Source organism: Grus americana, chromosome 19 (assembly GCF_028858705.1).
Source record: "Grus americana isolate bGruAme1 chromosome 19, bGruAme1.mat, whole genome shotgun sequence".
NCBI classification, from domain to species: Eukaryota; Metazoa; Chordata; class Aves; order Gruiformes; family Gruidae; genus Grus; species Grus americana.
In genome coordinates, this window is record NC_072870.1 from 8,916,877 (window position 1) to 8,932,802 (window position 15,926).

General features: G+C 44.0%; 1 protein-coding gene across 4 annotated transcripts in view; it reads left to right on the top strand.

The window, feature by feature from the left end:
• The window catches only part of VPS53 (VPS53 subunit of GARP complex), a 68,845-nt gene that overhangs the window by 37,397 nt on the left and 15,522 nt on the right, over positions 1-15,926 (top strand). For all 4 annotated transcript variants that reach the window (XM_054848073.1, XM_054848074.1, XM_054848075.1 and 1 more), the window contains 5 exons: positions 3,727-3,969; positions 5,433-5,580; positions 6,530-6,612; positions 10,265-10,343; positions 15,287-15,435. In XM_054848073.1, the coding sequence (XP_054704048.1) occupies positions 3,727-3,969; positions 5,433-5,580; positions 6,530-6,612; positions 10,265-10,343; positions 15,287-15,435 (702 nt within the window). The remainder of the gene's footprint in view (positions 1-3,726; positions 3,970-5,432; positions 5,581-6,529; positions 6,613-10,264; positions 10,344-15,286; positions 15,436-15,926) is intronic.

Consider the following 15,926-nt stretch of genomic DNA (forward strand, 5'->3'; position numbering starts at 1 on the left):
TTATAGCCACGGGCTGCAAGGAGTTCAAAGAAAAACTGCCACAGTATTCCCCATGCTGCCCCTGTCTGCCAAAAATTGCTTTCCATTATGATTTTCTCTCTTCTTCCCCCTTTGATTGTACTTTTGAGGAATCTGTTGCTGACGTCTGAAAATGAGGAGTTGCTTAGATAATTAATTGTATGTTTGGGCTCTGAATAGTGAGAGTAGTGTGACAGTTTTGTTCATCGTTGCCTTAAGTCTGTGACAGAAAGCAGCCTGGACCTTTTCTCCTGAAAAATGTTTCCATACCCATTTAAAGAAACACGGTGCCAAAATCTGTAGCAATTTAAGAGGAGACACCTGAAAGAAAGTCTTTAAGATGCTGCTCTCCACCCTTAGCTGCAGTGTAAATATCACATTTCTTAACAGCGAAGCAGATTTCATTTCTGCCCCTTTGGGATACGTGTCTTTAGCTCTTCTTTGTGGTCTGTGGGAGCCACAGGAGCGTACACATGTGAGCTAAGCTGTTCTGCTGGAGTGAAGGAGGAGCTGTCAGGTCTGCAGTGTTGTGAGTATGCAGAGCCGTGGTTAAGTGTGCTAAAACGCACGTGGGCGTTCAGATTGTTCAGAAAACGGCACTTTCTCTTTGTGGTGTGTGTTTGCGGTCTCGTGAGCAGAGGGGCTTCCAAAATGCCGTGGCAACTATCCTACAAGTGGTCCAGGCACCTCAATGCCGTTGCCCTTCCCCAGCGTCCAACAGGTACCAACTGTTCACATCACCGAACAGACCAACTTACCTTGCACCATGTTCTTCTCTCATGTCACTGAGGAGCTGCCTAGTTCCTCTCATGATTGCCAGAGATGCAGAAAGTACACCAAATAGGTGAAAGAAAAAAGGAAGAGGAATATAGGAATTAAAGGATTTAAGAACCAGAATGAAATTCCCTTTGTATGATTTCATTTCATATTTTCTCTTGGTTCAATTTGGAGAGTTCTTGCTCCTGATAAATATGCTACTGTTAGGAAATACCACATTTGCGCTACCAGAGAATTTTCTTGGAGCTTTATTGCAGAGTCTGTAGAGAAGAATGTTTGTTTTCTGTAGCTCTCCTGCCTTCTTCATGTTTCATCTCCCAGTAGGTTTTTCTACCAAATTCTTTGTGCTCCCATTGTACTGCACAAAGGTTGTTAGCCTTCATATTGTATTTGGGCCAGCTGAGACTGATGTGAACTGAGGTGTGCATTAATAATATATTAGTTCCCTTAGTGTCTAGTATCCTGATGTTTTGCTTGTATCGATCCTATGCTGAAATAAGAGCAGTCCTCATAGCCTGCCTTTGATGGGCAGTTTGTCCAGGTTAGGATCAGAACAAGCACGAAGCTCTAGCACTGCTCTCCTAGCTCTTTTGGACAGCTGCATTTGCTCGTTCATCCCACTTGACAAGACCTTGGGGGACTGGGAAAATGTAGATACATTTCACTTTGCCTTGGAGAAGAGGAGAACATGTGGAGTAAGCATAAAGAAACAAAAGCCATTGACATTCCTCACTGCATCTTGAGACTGAGAGAATGAGGAAAAAAAAAAAGTGGCTGGTGAATACTAAGAAAGCTCCACTTTGTTGCCCAGATGGAGCAAAGCGCAGATGCAGAGGTGGAAATGCAGCTGTTTAATTTAGTGGGACTTTTGACAAGGAGCAAGCCACGTCTGCTTTATTTGAGAACCTGAAGGAATGCTGGAGCTTGCAGCACGTGTGAGCCCTCCTGCAGCAGCCGTCTGTTTGGCTCTCCTACAGCTACAGGGAGAGGTATACTTTGCTTCGCTGTGGTCGAATGCAATTAATGCTTCGGTTCAGCATTCAATTGCTCGTGCCAGTGTAGAGATTTATCACATCAATTGGGCAGCCTGATGTTTTTACAGTTCTTGTAACAAAGCCGAGGAACTGTGTGTATCTGTGGAATCAGAGCTATGTAAAGTACTCAAAGCAGCAAGCAATAAGCATGAAAAAAGGGCCTACTTGTCTTTGCAATAGCCTCTGAGCCTGGCTTAAGCCCTGATATCGCAAGCACGTTTCTGCAGATTAGTTTGGCCCCACGGTAGGAGCTCATCTGTTTTGGTGCAGCAGTCTGTAAGTTTATCAGGGAAGAGACAGGTCACCTTTTCTACCTGTGCCGTGTTGTGGGTTCCCTAGAATCAGAGTGGTTTTACTCTTTCACAAGATGACAAGAAAGGACAGATACTGGTGAAAAGCTTTCATCCTTGGCGGGTTTTTTCCCCTTTCATTGGCAGAGGTAAGCGAGTGTGTGCTGGAGTCTCAGCCGCTGTGCCGTCGTGCCGGCAGTAACGCCGTACCCAGCCCTGGAGACCCTAATGCAGTCCCTTGGCATGAACTCTCGCGGTGAGCTGGGTGCCCTGTGAGCTGGCCTACGATTAGGAGAACATTTCAAGTTGAAACTCTTTGACAGGCTTTTAAAGAAGATTTTTCATTTCTACGGACAGCATTGCAATTCTGTCAAATAAGTCTGTTCCTGAAAAATAATGATAATATATTAACTATGAAGTAATGCACTTTTTTTTTTCTTTTTTAAACAATAGTTCACTTTCTTGTGGGAGGTATAGTTCAAGTTCTTTCTTCTCCCATTCTCCTTCTAAGGATTTGGCTTTCTCTTGGGCGCTCTGGATCATGGCGCAGCACAGCCGTTACACCCTCAGCAGTGAGAGGGGTGAAGGCTGTGCCGTGGGAAGGGGAGAGCTGGGGGAAGTGGAGACAAGACCACAGTGGAAACGGGAATATAAAATTCAGGAACTTCACAACTGCTTTTGGTCAGCGGAGTGCCACTCTGTCATCTGAAATGTCCATATATTCCTCAAAAGCCAAACTTCCTTGTGGAAGGTTGCGTGTATTTGTGTGTCTGGGGGAGGAGGTTTATTGCTGTAATTTATTTCATCTGGCAAAGGTTACTCCACTGAGCTGAGCTCCGGTGTCAGGAGAGCTGGTCTTGGTTCCTGACACGGATATGCTGTCTCTGGAGGAGTAGGACCAGAGGAACTCCCCAAGATCACACTGCTTTGGTTCTGGCCCTCTGCCATGCTGAAAAGCTTTTTTGTTGTGGTGAAATGGTGAAGTTTATTGTTGCCTAAAACCCAAAATATTTGAGTAAGGACCACTTGAGACAATAGGAGGGCTTTTTGTGCTTTTAAAAAGAGTTTAAGTAGGAAGTGCACTTTGCGCTTATGCTAAATAAAACTTTTTTAAAGGATATGTGAAGTTGTGCAAAACCAGGTGGTATCCAAATGCAATGGAGAAATGGCAAATGGCACACCATTTTGAGCACATCCCTTTAAAAGCTGTATTCCCTGAGGTCTGCTCCGGAGGCCGATGATATGGGAAGCCCAACCGTTACTTTTGCCGGTGCCAGGAATGAAACTTGAGCATACGCTTTATGCACTTGCATCAAATGTGCTGAACCCAGTCCTGGCAAACTCGCGAGCTTTTATATGTGACTGGAGAACAGATTGAAGCTGACAGTAAAACTCTGGAGTACAAAAGGTCGTTACTCATCGGTCCGGTCCGCATTATTGTATGAGCTTTGTGCTGAGAGGGTGGAGATAAGAAAGGGCTGCTAAAATCTGAATGTGTTTGCTGGTGACACAAGACAGGGCATCTGGTTTTAAGCATTATTCTCTCTCTTCCCTCCATTTCCTCCCCCAACATACTAAAATATCTTTCTATTGTTCCCCCTCATCAGAAATCTGGGTGAACTGATTGACAGGTTTGTGGCTGACTTCAAGGCTCAAGGTCCCCCCAAGCCCAACGTGGACGAAGGAGGAGCTGTCCTGCCCAGCTGTGCCGACCTCTTTGTGTACTACAAGAAGTGCATGGTGCAGTGCTCCCAGCTCAGCACAGGCGAGCCGATGATAGCCCTGACCACCATATTCCAGAAGTACCTTCGGGAATACGCCTGGAAAATTCTGTCTGGAAACCTGCCCAAGTGAGTTTCACTTCCCAAATGCTGCAGCACCGTCCGGTGAGACTTTCCAGTGCGGAGCAGATGCTTTGTAAAGATAATTAATAAATACATACTCGTGAACACTTATGTTTTACTGTCAAAGAAAGCACGTAGCAGCAATGTGACTGCATTTACTTCCCGATTTTCTCAAAAGTTCAGTTTATTGCACTGAGAAACAGCAAGAGACCAAATGGACAGTCACAGCATTGTTTTTCTTTTAAGGGCCCCTGGAGGATAGCTTCATATTTGGCTTCGATTAGCAGTCAGATTTACAGTTTCTCGAAGTTCCTTTTGAAATGCCAGCCCAAGTCTCTTCAGAGAGGTCTGGCTTTCAGAATTGCACTGAGCCTGCCACTTGCGTAACAAAGGCATACTGCAATTCTTAGCTGCCTTAGCTGAACATTATACATATAATAATTTATAATGAAGGTGGTTTATTTGTGTGATGCTAAAGTGCTTACCTGTAACTCCCTCTGCTCTGTAACATTTTATATATGTATGAATAAAATACGTAGATGTAAATCCAGTGAAAATAGAGAAAATCATTAGGGGTTTACACCAATATGGATGAGTAGGCGTACAGGCTAAAGGAGCTCCTTGAGATATTGCCAACCTTAACTACAGATAACATTGTATGCTATTTACCATCTTCAGTTTGTTTCCCTTGTAAACCTGGGAGCAGCAGAATGAATTTCTGAAACCAGTAAAATCTTTTACAGATGGAAGGGGAGAGGGTTACATCCAGACAAGTGGAAAGATAAATTTAATGTGTGCTCTCCATCAGACCTCAGTTGCATTCTTTATACACATTTTTTTTGTGTGCTCCATTTTTGCTGTCCAAGATAAATATCACTGTCCTATTTTTTTAATGGATTTGGATTATAAAGAGTTGAGAGGTAGGGAATTTCCTGACTCTAAACTGTTCTGAGTCCTCCTTTGTTGATACACAGCTGTTAATCATTGGAAGACGGTGGAAAGAAGCTGCATCTTCTATAATTTACTGTGTTGATAGCATCAGTTTTTATAACAGGTTACCAAAGTTTCAAATGCATGTTGACATCTGTTTAGGACTGAGAAGATAAATATGACAATCTCCCTGATAGTTACTGAGATTTTTCTGTAATCTTTAATTAGATTTTGAGTAACTGGCAGCGAAGGTGAAGCTAGCTGGGGAAGGCTGTATTCCACTTGAATCCTGATGTTGTGAATGAGTTGTCCTTTGCCTGAAGACTTGATACGAAGTTCTGTTTGTCTTTCTAAAAGCTATTCTTTAACCAAAATAGCAGTTGTGGGTTTGACGCAGAATGACACTGACCCGTGTTGCATTGTATTTTGTGGTCATAAGGGCTTTTTATGGCATTGAAATCTAATTTTGCAACGCGTACACTTTGTCCGTACACCTGAAAGCCTTACAGGTTTTGTCTTTTTTTTTTTTTTTTCCCCAGGACAACTAGCAGCAGCGGTGGGCTCACCATCACTAGTTTGCTGAAAGAAAAGGAAGGCTCTGAAGTGGCAAAGTTTACTTTAGAAGAACTCTGCCTCATTTGCAGCATCCTAAGCACTGCAGAGTACTGCTTGGCGACCACCCAGCAGGTGAGCTTTCCTCTGCAGCACCTCTGAGATGGCACCCAGCACCAGCCACCTCTTCTGTCACGAGATGCTGTGCCGCTCCCTCTTCAGGGGCAGGCTGCTGTGGAGACTGGAAGAGTCAGGAGTACTAAAATACCCATAGTAGCATCGGCTCCACATAGCATCCTGTTGATTATTGAGCTCTGCGTTGTTAAATCTATGTTTCAAAGAAAGAAAAGCATTGATTTTGCTGTTTCTACCTGAGAAAAGTAATTTGCTTGTAATCCTGCTTTGCAGCATCAGTTTTGGATTCAATCCTTTTATATTTGTTACATAATTGTTTTGGATTGGGGACCAAATTTAAAAAAAAAACAACAGACTCTTGTTGTTCCTGATCTCCCCTTTATAAAAGCAAGAACAACAGTAATTCAAAATAGATTTGGGAAAATGCTTGCATGAAATATTGGGGCAAGGTGGAGTGAAGAGAGGAGATATTTATGCTGATAAGCTTTGCAGCCACAGTGCTTGTTACATTCAGGTGCTTTCAAAATGCCATAGGTTAGTGGATGAGCTGTGATGTTTGACCATATCAAGGCTTCTCCCCCACTAGAGCTGGCAATCTTACTCCTCTGCAGTTTGGGCACAGACAGGGTGTTGAAAAACATCTTTATTAGCAGGACAGGTGCCACGGTGTTAAGCTAGTATATTAGCGTGTCATGCTAGAGTTACATATATGACCTTGGAGGTTTACTTCTTTGGGGACGCAGTGCCACCACAGGCCACCCTGGCAGATCAATGTGCCTGGGGTGTCCAACAAGGAGAGATTGCCATTGTTCACTGGCTGAGCTTTGGATATAGTCTGGGCACAGATTAGGTTTTAAGAAGCTGACTTTTTCAGGACGAAAAGTTTTCAAGAATGGTCATTTCAAGTAAGAAATCTGATCTTTCTGTTGCTTGTTTTGTTTCCTAACAGTTGGAAGAGAAACTCAAAGAAAAAGTGGATGCAAGTCTAGTGGAGAGAATCAACCTGACGGGAGAGATGGACACTTTCAGCATGTATGTTCAGCAGATGCATCCTCCCACAATATATCAAACATCCTAGTTTGTCAGCCAGATGGTGCTGGAGTAATACAAGCCCAAGCTCCCAGTGTCGTAGGACCCAGCCAGCAGTAGGACCCACCCACATACGCAGCCAAGGCATAGGCATTTCCCTGGTGAAGGAATGGACATCTTCGGCTACTCCAAGAGCAGCAGTAGTACAGACTTTAGATGTAGTCGTTCCCCGTCGTCCTAGCCAAAGGAACAAGAGCACTGGAAAGGGGAAAGGAAATAGTGAGTTTCCATTTGAAACATCATTTGCATCTTGGCAGCTCTGCGAGGTGGCTGTTAGATTTCAAGAAAGGAAGCTATTTCAGTACATTCCTTCCTGCTTTAACTTCCCACTGTTAATCAGCAGCCTTGTCAGTATGATCAAACCCCATTTCAGATGACATAAAGGACTGATCCAATCTTATATTTGGGGATTATAATTGAGAGAAGATTATCATTCATTAAAATAACTTTTCACGTAACGAAGCTAAAAATATTCCCCTCTAACATCCTCTCCTCTCTCCACCGCTGACAAACAGATTGAATGTTTTTTGAGAGAAGGAAGTCGAGGCAAAAAAATAATGGTTTTGCCTCACAAAAGACAAAAGAAAACCTTGGCAAAGTTGGGAAAATAATCCCTACCACCAGCTCTTCTTCTCCCTAAAACTAAGATTTAGCCCAGATAGCAGTAAGATTTGTTTCAGAAGACTTCCTTCCTGTGATTCTTCCTCTCTTGCTCCAGTGGGCAGGATCCCACTGAATCTCCATCCAGGTTTTTCACATGGGCTCAGGCTCCATTCCAGGCTGCAGAGACTCCCTTCCCTTTAGATATTTCTCAGCCCTTTTTAAGAGTGAATCCCTGACCGAAAGCTACGGTTGCTGTGTCCACTAAGCCAAAACAAGCAAGGTAGCTGGGGAGTAGAAATAAAATACGCCACATGGTGGGATTTTCTTAACATGGACAAGTCAAGGGTGAGTTTTGTGTTTTCTGGTGACTTGTCTGGCAGGAGCCAGCCACCTCGAGTCGCTGCTCAGTTCCCACGGTGGCTGCCCCACGAGGTGGTTGGTCATAGGCAGCCAATATGATATGTTTTGGAAATTGTTTAAATGTATAGTTCACGTTTGCTGTTTTGGACAGCTTTAAAGTTAAACTGACAGACCTGATGTATCTTGTAACAAAGGCTTTTTAATTGACTTTCAGTCTGTTCCAGCATAGAGCTTTGCATAGAGCTTTGTCCAGTCTTCTGTCAGTGTAAGTCATAGCTATAAACCTCTCTGGCGTTTGCTCACTCAACATCAAACAAGTTGTTTCTTCTGGGATTTGATGTCTTGTTAGGCATGGTCATAAAGAAAGTGATAAAACATTGCTGCTTACACACCCTGGACGGTGTTTCTTCCTTCACAGAAAGGAAAGTGCAGAACCACCCCAAATGCGTATAAAGCGATCAGCTCAGAGGGGTTTACGCCCCTGGGTTGGCTAAGCATTTTCTTTAGGAAATGTGGAAAAGATAATGAGCTCTTCTCAAAGCTCAACAGGAGGAAAATTATTGTTGCGTAAATCCTGAAATCCAGGATTCCCACCCCCCTGTCCTGTTGATCTGTTGTGAGATTATGGGTGGTGTTCAGGGACCCCTTGAAGGCCTGAAGCGTTGAACTTAATGTGGTAAGAACTTACTGTACTAGAACTATACTGCTCATTTATGGCCTCGGCTTCCCGATCTGTCAGCTTCTGTGTATCTATCAGGGATTGTATGAGGAGGCATTAACTGCCGCTGAAGTACTGTTATGTGCTGCACGGGGCAAAGGTTTGAAGTGGCTTCCAGCAGAACCAGGATCCAAGCCCTCTTGCTTTGTGTTTGCCACACACTTCTTGCTGCGCCGTTATCCCTCTGCAGCAGGTATTTATTTTGAAGTGCAGACAAATAAGTTTATCTCCCTGTTTTCAGTCTTGTGGTTTTTAGGCGAGAGCCCGTACGTGGTGACCCAGCTTAGGACAGACTCCTGACGTGTGGAGACTAGTGATGAAGTCACTTTCCTTCCACTGAGAGGGTTGTGTTTCATTTTGGTGCTGAACCACAGCTCTTTCCTACAAGTCGCTGCCAGCAGGCGCCCTGCGGGAGTCAGCTGTGCTCGAGAGACGGTTATTTCGGTCCGGCTCCCTTGGCATTGCTTGAGCTGGTGGAATCCCCCAAGGGAGTAAATCCTGCAGTGCCCAGCAGAAGCAGAGGCACCAGCAGAAATGGTCACAGGCTTTTTTTATCCCAATGCAAGTTTCAGATCAGGTAACTTGAAGCCAGTAGTCGCTTCATCTCCCATACTAATTTTTCCGACTAATTTTGGACGGATTTCCCTTTACAAACAAATTAATTGCTCTGAAGGAACAGCTTTTACTTGGCATCCTGTTCCAGTCCTTCTGTGCTAGAGCTGTAGGAAAGGGAATAGGCAACCTCTGTGGGCTGCGGTGAAGAACACCACCCAGATCCCAGCAGCAGAAGTAAGAGTGGGTGATACTGTATCTCGATGAGGAGGTGGAAATTTAAAGATATTTTGAACAGTGAACTCCAGAGTAGTACTCAGAACTTCACAAAGATAACGAGGGGGAGGAAAGATGGTTTGAGGAAGCATTGGTCGGATTTCTTATAGATCTGCGATTCCCATCTGTGCTACCATCATGAGAAAGAACAAAAGTAAAACCCAGTTCTTACATATATAATCCCGAAGTTGTAAACAGGCATCTGTGGCAGATTTAAAGTTTATGCTGTTTTTAAGACCTGTACTTACTTAGTGAAACACAGTCACTTACTACTTCTAGCAGAAGGTGTCTGTAATGTGAGCACTGGGTTACGTGCCCTTGAGGGTGGTCCCAGTTGCTGCAGACAGTGTTTCTCGGCTGTTGTTTCAGGATCTGTTGCACCTTTATGCACATCGTAATGTGGTGACATCAAATATGTCTCTAAGCAATATCATGGTGTTTAAAAAAAAAAAAAGGGGGGAGGGAGGGAAATGTGTTTGGCTAATGTGTCCTTTAGTCTGGTGTATGTCTCTGAGAAACTCAAACAATAGATGGCTGCGATCCTAGACATAGTGTAAATAAGACATCTGCCTTGATCTTCTCAAAGGGGAGAAGCATTCAGAACTCATACAGATGTAGTTTTTAAAATCCTCTTCACAAGTTTCTGTGGGTAGTAGAATATCGACTGTGAATAAGTGGAGAGATGATAAAATGTTGGGTTTGATGCAGACTGGATTAAATTTGAAGCCGAATCCCAGTCCGGGCTCGGTACTCAGGGGTTTCTCCTCTTCCTGATACGAAGGTGGGGGTTACCCCATCTGACACCTCTGATCTCCAGCCCTTTCTATGTGTCAAAACAGAGAAAGGTCAACTGTAAAAATGTCCTCTCTACACTACAGCCCATTGCGTAGCTCCCTGATGAACAGCATGCAGAGCTTCCCAGCTTCTTTTCAGTACAAATTTAGGCCATATGTATTCACAGCCTAATGCTACTGTCAGCTAGGAGATGATTTTCCTCCTTTCACAGTCAAATAAGCCAGTTCTGGCACTGTGTTGCCGAGTACTATTCTAAAACTCGTGCTTGATATTTTTTTTTTTTTTTTGCAGCGTGATCTCCAACAGCATACAGCTGTTAGTGCAGGACCTGGATGCAGCCTGTGACCCTGCCCTGACTGCTATGAGCAAGGTAAGGGATGGATTTGTTTGGGAAAGAGGGAGCCTTAAGATCCACGTGGAGTTCTTGTTTGCTTTGATTTCTTGATTTCACTATTGACATACGCTGCCTTGAGACTTAGCCACGTATTGATTTCTTCTTGCTTCTTAGAGCAGTAATTGCTGTAGTTATAAATATATCCTTCACCCCAAAAACTCCTATCATGCAGATTAAAGCTTTCATTCTTTTGTGGCACATTAAAACACATGGATAATAAAATACTCTCTGTAAGTATCCAAGGAGTTCTCTTTCCCCTCCTAATGCCAGTGAGAGCCTTTAAAATCGGGAAAACTTTCGTTAGCGTGAAATTTAAAATACACCTTCTCGTTTGCTGTCCTCTTTGTGTTCTTTGACAAGGAGTTTCACTAGCCTGCTTGTTTGTGGCCGTTAAACGGAGGTACTCAAAGGGTAATAAGGAATTGAGATTGAGCCCTATTGCTTCTGTGATCCTCTCAAGGATATACGAAGCCATTCCTAGAGAGGCCCATGTGATTAGTGCTTAAGGATTTTGTTGCAGTTACACTGCTGGCTTTTATACGTTTGAAATGCAGAGCTGTGTTTTCTTGCCAAAGTATTGTGAAAACCCAGACTGCTTTAGACGGAGGTGAAGACAACAGAAGTGGATCGAACTATTTTTTTTTTTAATTAGAAATATTAAACAGAGAGCTCCATTTTTGTAGGATCAACACACTGTCTCGCTGCCATGAATTTTAATAGCTTTCTGCTTTATGATGTATTCCAGCTGTAACTAGCCTCACCACCCCCAGCTAATATTTGAAGTGGAATGCAGCTGGTAGTAGAGCTTGTACATGTTCCAAATGAAAAGAGGATTATTTTTTTTTTCCCCAGTAAAATAACACCATTAGGAAAGGCTCGGCATTTCAGGTGTTGTGTGTGTGCCATGTCAGTTCCGTAGATCTCCTGAACCTACGTAGCGTAGTAGTATTTGAATCACTTAGCTCTGACTGTTTATACCCAAGTAAATCACAACCTTGAGAAAGCAGCAGCTGGTAAGCCATTTATTTTTGTCTTTGGAACACTGGTAAAATGCAGCACATGTGATGGGACTGATGATATATAAACAAGTTAAGTGTTATGAAATTATTTAAATAAATACTTGTCGCTTGTGCACACATTCCACTATTTGCATCAGACAGAGTCGCTTTTATGTGATTTTTTTTTTTTTTACTAGACCTGGGTTTGGTGCAAGAGGTTTTTTCCTTCACCCTCCTCCCTTTCCTTCAGGGCTGGGTTATTACTCTGACAGTTGAATAAGAAATGCATATAATTATTTAAATGCAGAATTAGTATTTGGACATGTAAAATTTCAATCTTTATTAAAGGAATAAAGACTGTGCCTGATCCGTTCCAGTTTTCCTGTACTGGGAAGGCATGTCTGTCTCGAGACCCCTACTCCATTAGGGTTCTGCCTTTGTTTAGCTTTTTTTCATTTACTTCACTCTGTCCTCCGCGATTCAACATTCCCAGTCTTTTGTTGGAGTCTGGCTTTTTTTTTTTTCTTGCAAAAACATTCAGTAACTATAGAGGTAAATTAAGAAATACTTAGACTTCTAAATCCACTTTGGCTGCAGGCCACTTTGAGAGATTTAACACAGAAAATGGCATTGCCAATATTGCTTTCAGCTGGGAATGGTGCTCAGTTTCCCTGATTCTTTACCTTGTGTGTTCTGGACGAAATAGTAAATGATGAGAAGGCCCTATATTACAAAATTTGTAGGTGATAATCTTTACTCAAACTTTACAGCAGGTGTAGAATGATTAAACATGGCTGTAGGACGGGGAGCTGGGATGTGGAGTGGGAGAGGAATTTGCCCTAAACCCCTGTTGTCATATTCTGGATAACAAAGTACTGCGAATGTGTTGTACTGATCTGTAGCAGGCGCTTAAATTGCCTGGTGTGCTTTATTTTTAATTGTTGGGATGAGGGAACTGCTAATCTGCATGGGGTATTTTTGCCCCAATTAAGTTTATGGATTGCACTGGCTAAGGTTTGATTTACTTGCTGAATTAAGCATCGATTTATATGTAAAACTGCTTGTAAGTGGGGCTGGGGGACGTGTTAGTGACTCATGTCGATCGCTTGCTGGTTTTTTTATATTTTGCTAAAACCTTTTGGCACAGCTGCAATTTCCTACTTCCTTACAACTGAGTGGACAACAGCAAGCGCTTAAACACAGAGCTCTAATAATCTCTCCAATACACACAAGGAAAGCCCCACGAGCGGAGCAATCAGAGCTGCCAGCTGCTAATTAAAAGTCAGCATGAACGCATTTTAGCCATCACACAGGGTGCAGCATGCAGCAGTGCAACCCAAAACTCGTGTCAGAAAACGGCGGAGGCAGTTTCAAAGGCAGCAGTATCTGCTGCCTGCAGCACCCACTGGCTTTCCTTTCCCTCCCACCTCTTCCTGCCTGAGTGACACAAGGTCAAGGGAGAAGGTGCTGGCCCGGCGGTTACGGATGCTCCTCGTGCCCAGTCCGGAGCCTGTAACGATAAGCCGGCGGCGGGATGCTGCTGAGCACGGGGAGACTTGGAGACTGATTCATCCTCCATGACATCACGAAGCAGCTCCTTTTGCTGGTGACCCGTATCAGTGCTGGACGTGGAGGAGGGACCTGGCGGTTCCTGGTTTGGCCCTGCCACCCCGCTCCCGGCTCTCTGGGGACACAGGGACATGTGGGGACATGAGGACTCACAACCAGGCAGACCCAGGAGCCTCTGCTATGCCTAGAAGGTAGTGCATGTACCAAACCACCCCAGTTTTGCTCAAGGTTTCTCTCTTCTCGTCTCCTTTTTTAGGAAAGCGCCCTAAAATCTTGAGCGTCCTGAGGTTTTTGTTTTCTGAAGGTAGCACCAGGTCTTCAAACCTGGGTCCTGCCCTCGCAGATGGCCGTGTCACCCCATGTCCTTGCAGCGTGCAGGTGCCTTTCGGCTGCTGCCGGGACGCCCCGTGCGTTGGGCTTCTCCCTTTGGCCGGCAAGTGCGAGGCCTCACTGCTCCTGTTCTTTGGGCTCCTTTTCAGCTTGTGCATGTAAACTATGTGGATATCCCAAGGAAAACATAGGAGGAGGGAAAAAGAGGAATAAATTTAAGATGACAGGAACAAAGCTTTACCAGAAGAGTTGGGCTCATATTTCTTTTGATGACTTTTCAGTATGTGTACTATGTCTTTCATTGCAGCTACTGGGTTTTTTTTTTTTTCGGGTGAAACACACCCACACGCGCACACACAAAGGGCTATTTTTACTGTTCGTGCTTTAAAGGTTTGGTTGTAAAGTGTTGCTTTTGGAATGAAGACCAGCAAAATGAAAAAGCTACTGTTTTATTGTTGTTGCAATAATTCAACTCAGCAGTCCCTTCCCACTTTCTGGCCGTTCCCGCTCTATGGGGATGGTCTGTTGGTTGACGATCGCTGTCTGTCGAGGAGGGCCAGTGCTGGGAATGTGCAAGTCTGTCAGGGGGGTGGGCACCAAGTATTTACTTCGGGTACGACAAGGACCATGAGGAGCAGAAAAGCAGTTGTCTCTTGAGCCATCTTCCCGATGAAAGTAAATGGAATTAAAACCTGTAGAGCAGGTGATGAGAGAAATACCCCTTCTAGCTACCCGAGTGACGTGAGACGAGCAGGTTGGGGTGTTGTTTGGTTGGTTTAAATAAAGACAGCTTTTGTAGGACACGTGTAGACTCTCTCAGACACTGTGGTTTTGCAAAGAATTTGGCTTCTCTTGCCCAATAAGTCATTTAGGCTGCATGTTGTTTGGATGGAATTGTATCAGCTGGGTTGCAGGGAACAAAGTAGCCATAATTAAATTAAAACCAGGAATAAAAAACTTTACGTGCAAAAATCCAGAACTTGAGAAAACAAGTTTGAGGACAAACACCCCCTCAAAAGAAAAAGCCCGTCTTCTGTGTGTGCCCAGTTCCCTATCCTGATTCCATACCCATTTTCCTCCTGTTTCTTCTCCAGCGTGAGGAACAGCATCTCCAAACAGCTGGTTGGAGCACACTGCAGCGTGCGTAGTCTCTGAACAGTAGCAGAGCTAAGAGCACTTTTCTGGATGCTCGTGTTCCTCAGTGAGACTTTGTTATACACATGGATGCTTGGCTGCTTGGCCAGGCTTTACCCATTACCTTTTTTTTTTTTTTTTTTCTTTTCACACAACTTATACTGTGTACTCCCTGTGTAATGCAAATAAGACTCAGAGAAAGTCAAGGTTGTCGCACATCTGGCTCACAGGGGCTGTTATGTTGCATTTCTGCTGATGGTAAATGAAAACAAGAGTTATATTGAGTAACTCCTCTTGTTTTGTATTTTTTTACACGTGTTTGGGATGAGCCGAAGTTGGCATCCCAGCTTGTATACCAGAAGTGTTTTCAGTGTGAGCTGCGCTGGTGTAGAGTGCTTTGGACTTTAAGACACTTTCTACCTCTTCCATCTATCTGTCATCAGTCTCACCAGTATTAAAGTTTTGGCTGCCATACAGGAATCCAGACTTTGCAAGCTTGCAGATATTTTCTCAAACGCCTGTAATCAGGATTTATATGGGCACTTCATCCCAGCAAACTGGAAACTGTTAAATATTAAGGCAGCCTGGCGTACTGCAAAAGCCTTTTTAATCCTAGTGGTCCCCATTTGTGTAGGTTACTGGTCACAATCTCTCTCTGCTCTGGTGCAAAAAGGGTCATTCTGGGTTTTCTTTGTATCTTGTTGTGGAAGCGTTTTGCTTAATCAGTATAGTGACGAAGAACTTGACCTTGGTGGTGAATTGCAGTGGCAGCCTCTTGATGATTCCTTAGAGATCTTTTGGCAGGAAGTTTGTACAGTTTTCCTTACCGATTGCTTGAATCCTAATGAGTTAAACAGTCTTTTTGGTTGTTTTTTCCCCTTTGTGCAGATGCAGTGGCAGAACGTGGAACACGTTGGTGACCAGAGTCCTTATGTCACCTCAGTGATTCTTCACATTAAACAGAACGTCCCCATCATCCGCGACAACCTGGCCTCCACGAGAAAGTATTTTACTCAGTTCTGTATAAAATTTGCAAAGTAAGTTACCAACGTGGCAGGGTTTCTTGGGTTCTCTGGTTCTCACGGGTCTGTTTGTACGTGACAGTCTATTTGCCTTTAGTGTGCAGCGTCAGCAGCGCTCGGTGTCTGGGTGAAGACCCTCTCCGGCCGGGGAGAGCACGGAGGGAGATGGGGTAGGGCAGCAAACACCAGCAGCTGCTGACAAGGTTAAAAGATACTTCAATTTCGTGTCTCGAGTTTCCTGCTGAGGCAGATTTTTCTCAGATGTTTGTATTGATGAGTTCCTGTTCATGATGCCTAAACCATCCCATAAAATCCTGCGATGATCGCTGCCCACTGTTTGCCAAGTACAGAAGGTTTGGGGTTGGACCCCTAAAAAAGGCTTTGAACATCTCAATGTAGACACGAGTCTTGCTATGGGATCCTACTTCCCTTCCGGTGATAAAAGGCTGCAGTGCTTCCAGGTACTGAGAAATTCGGTGCGTCAGTTGCCTGAAAATAACTTTTAT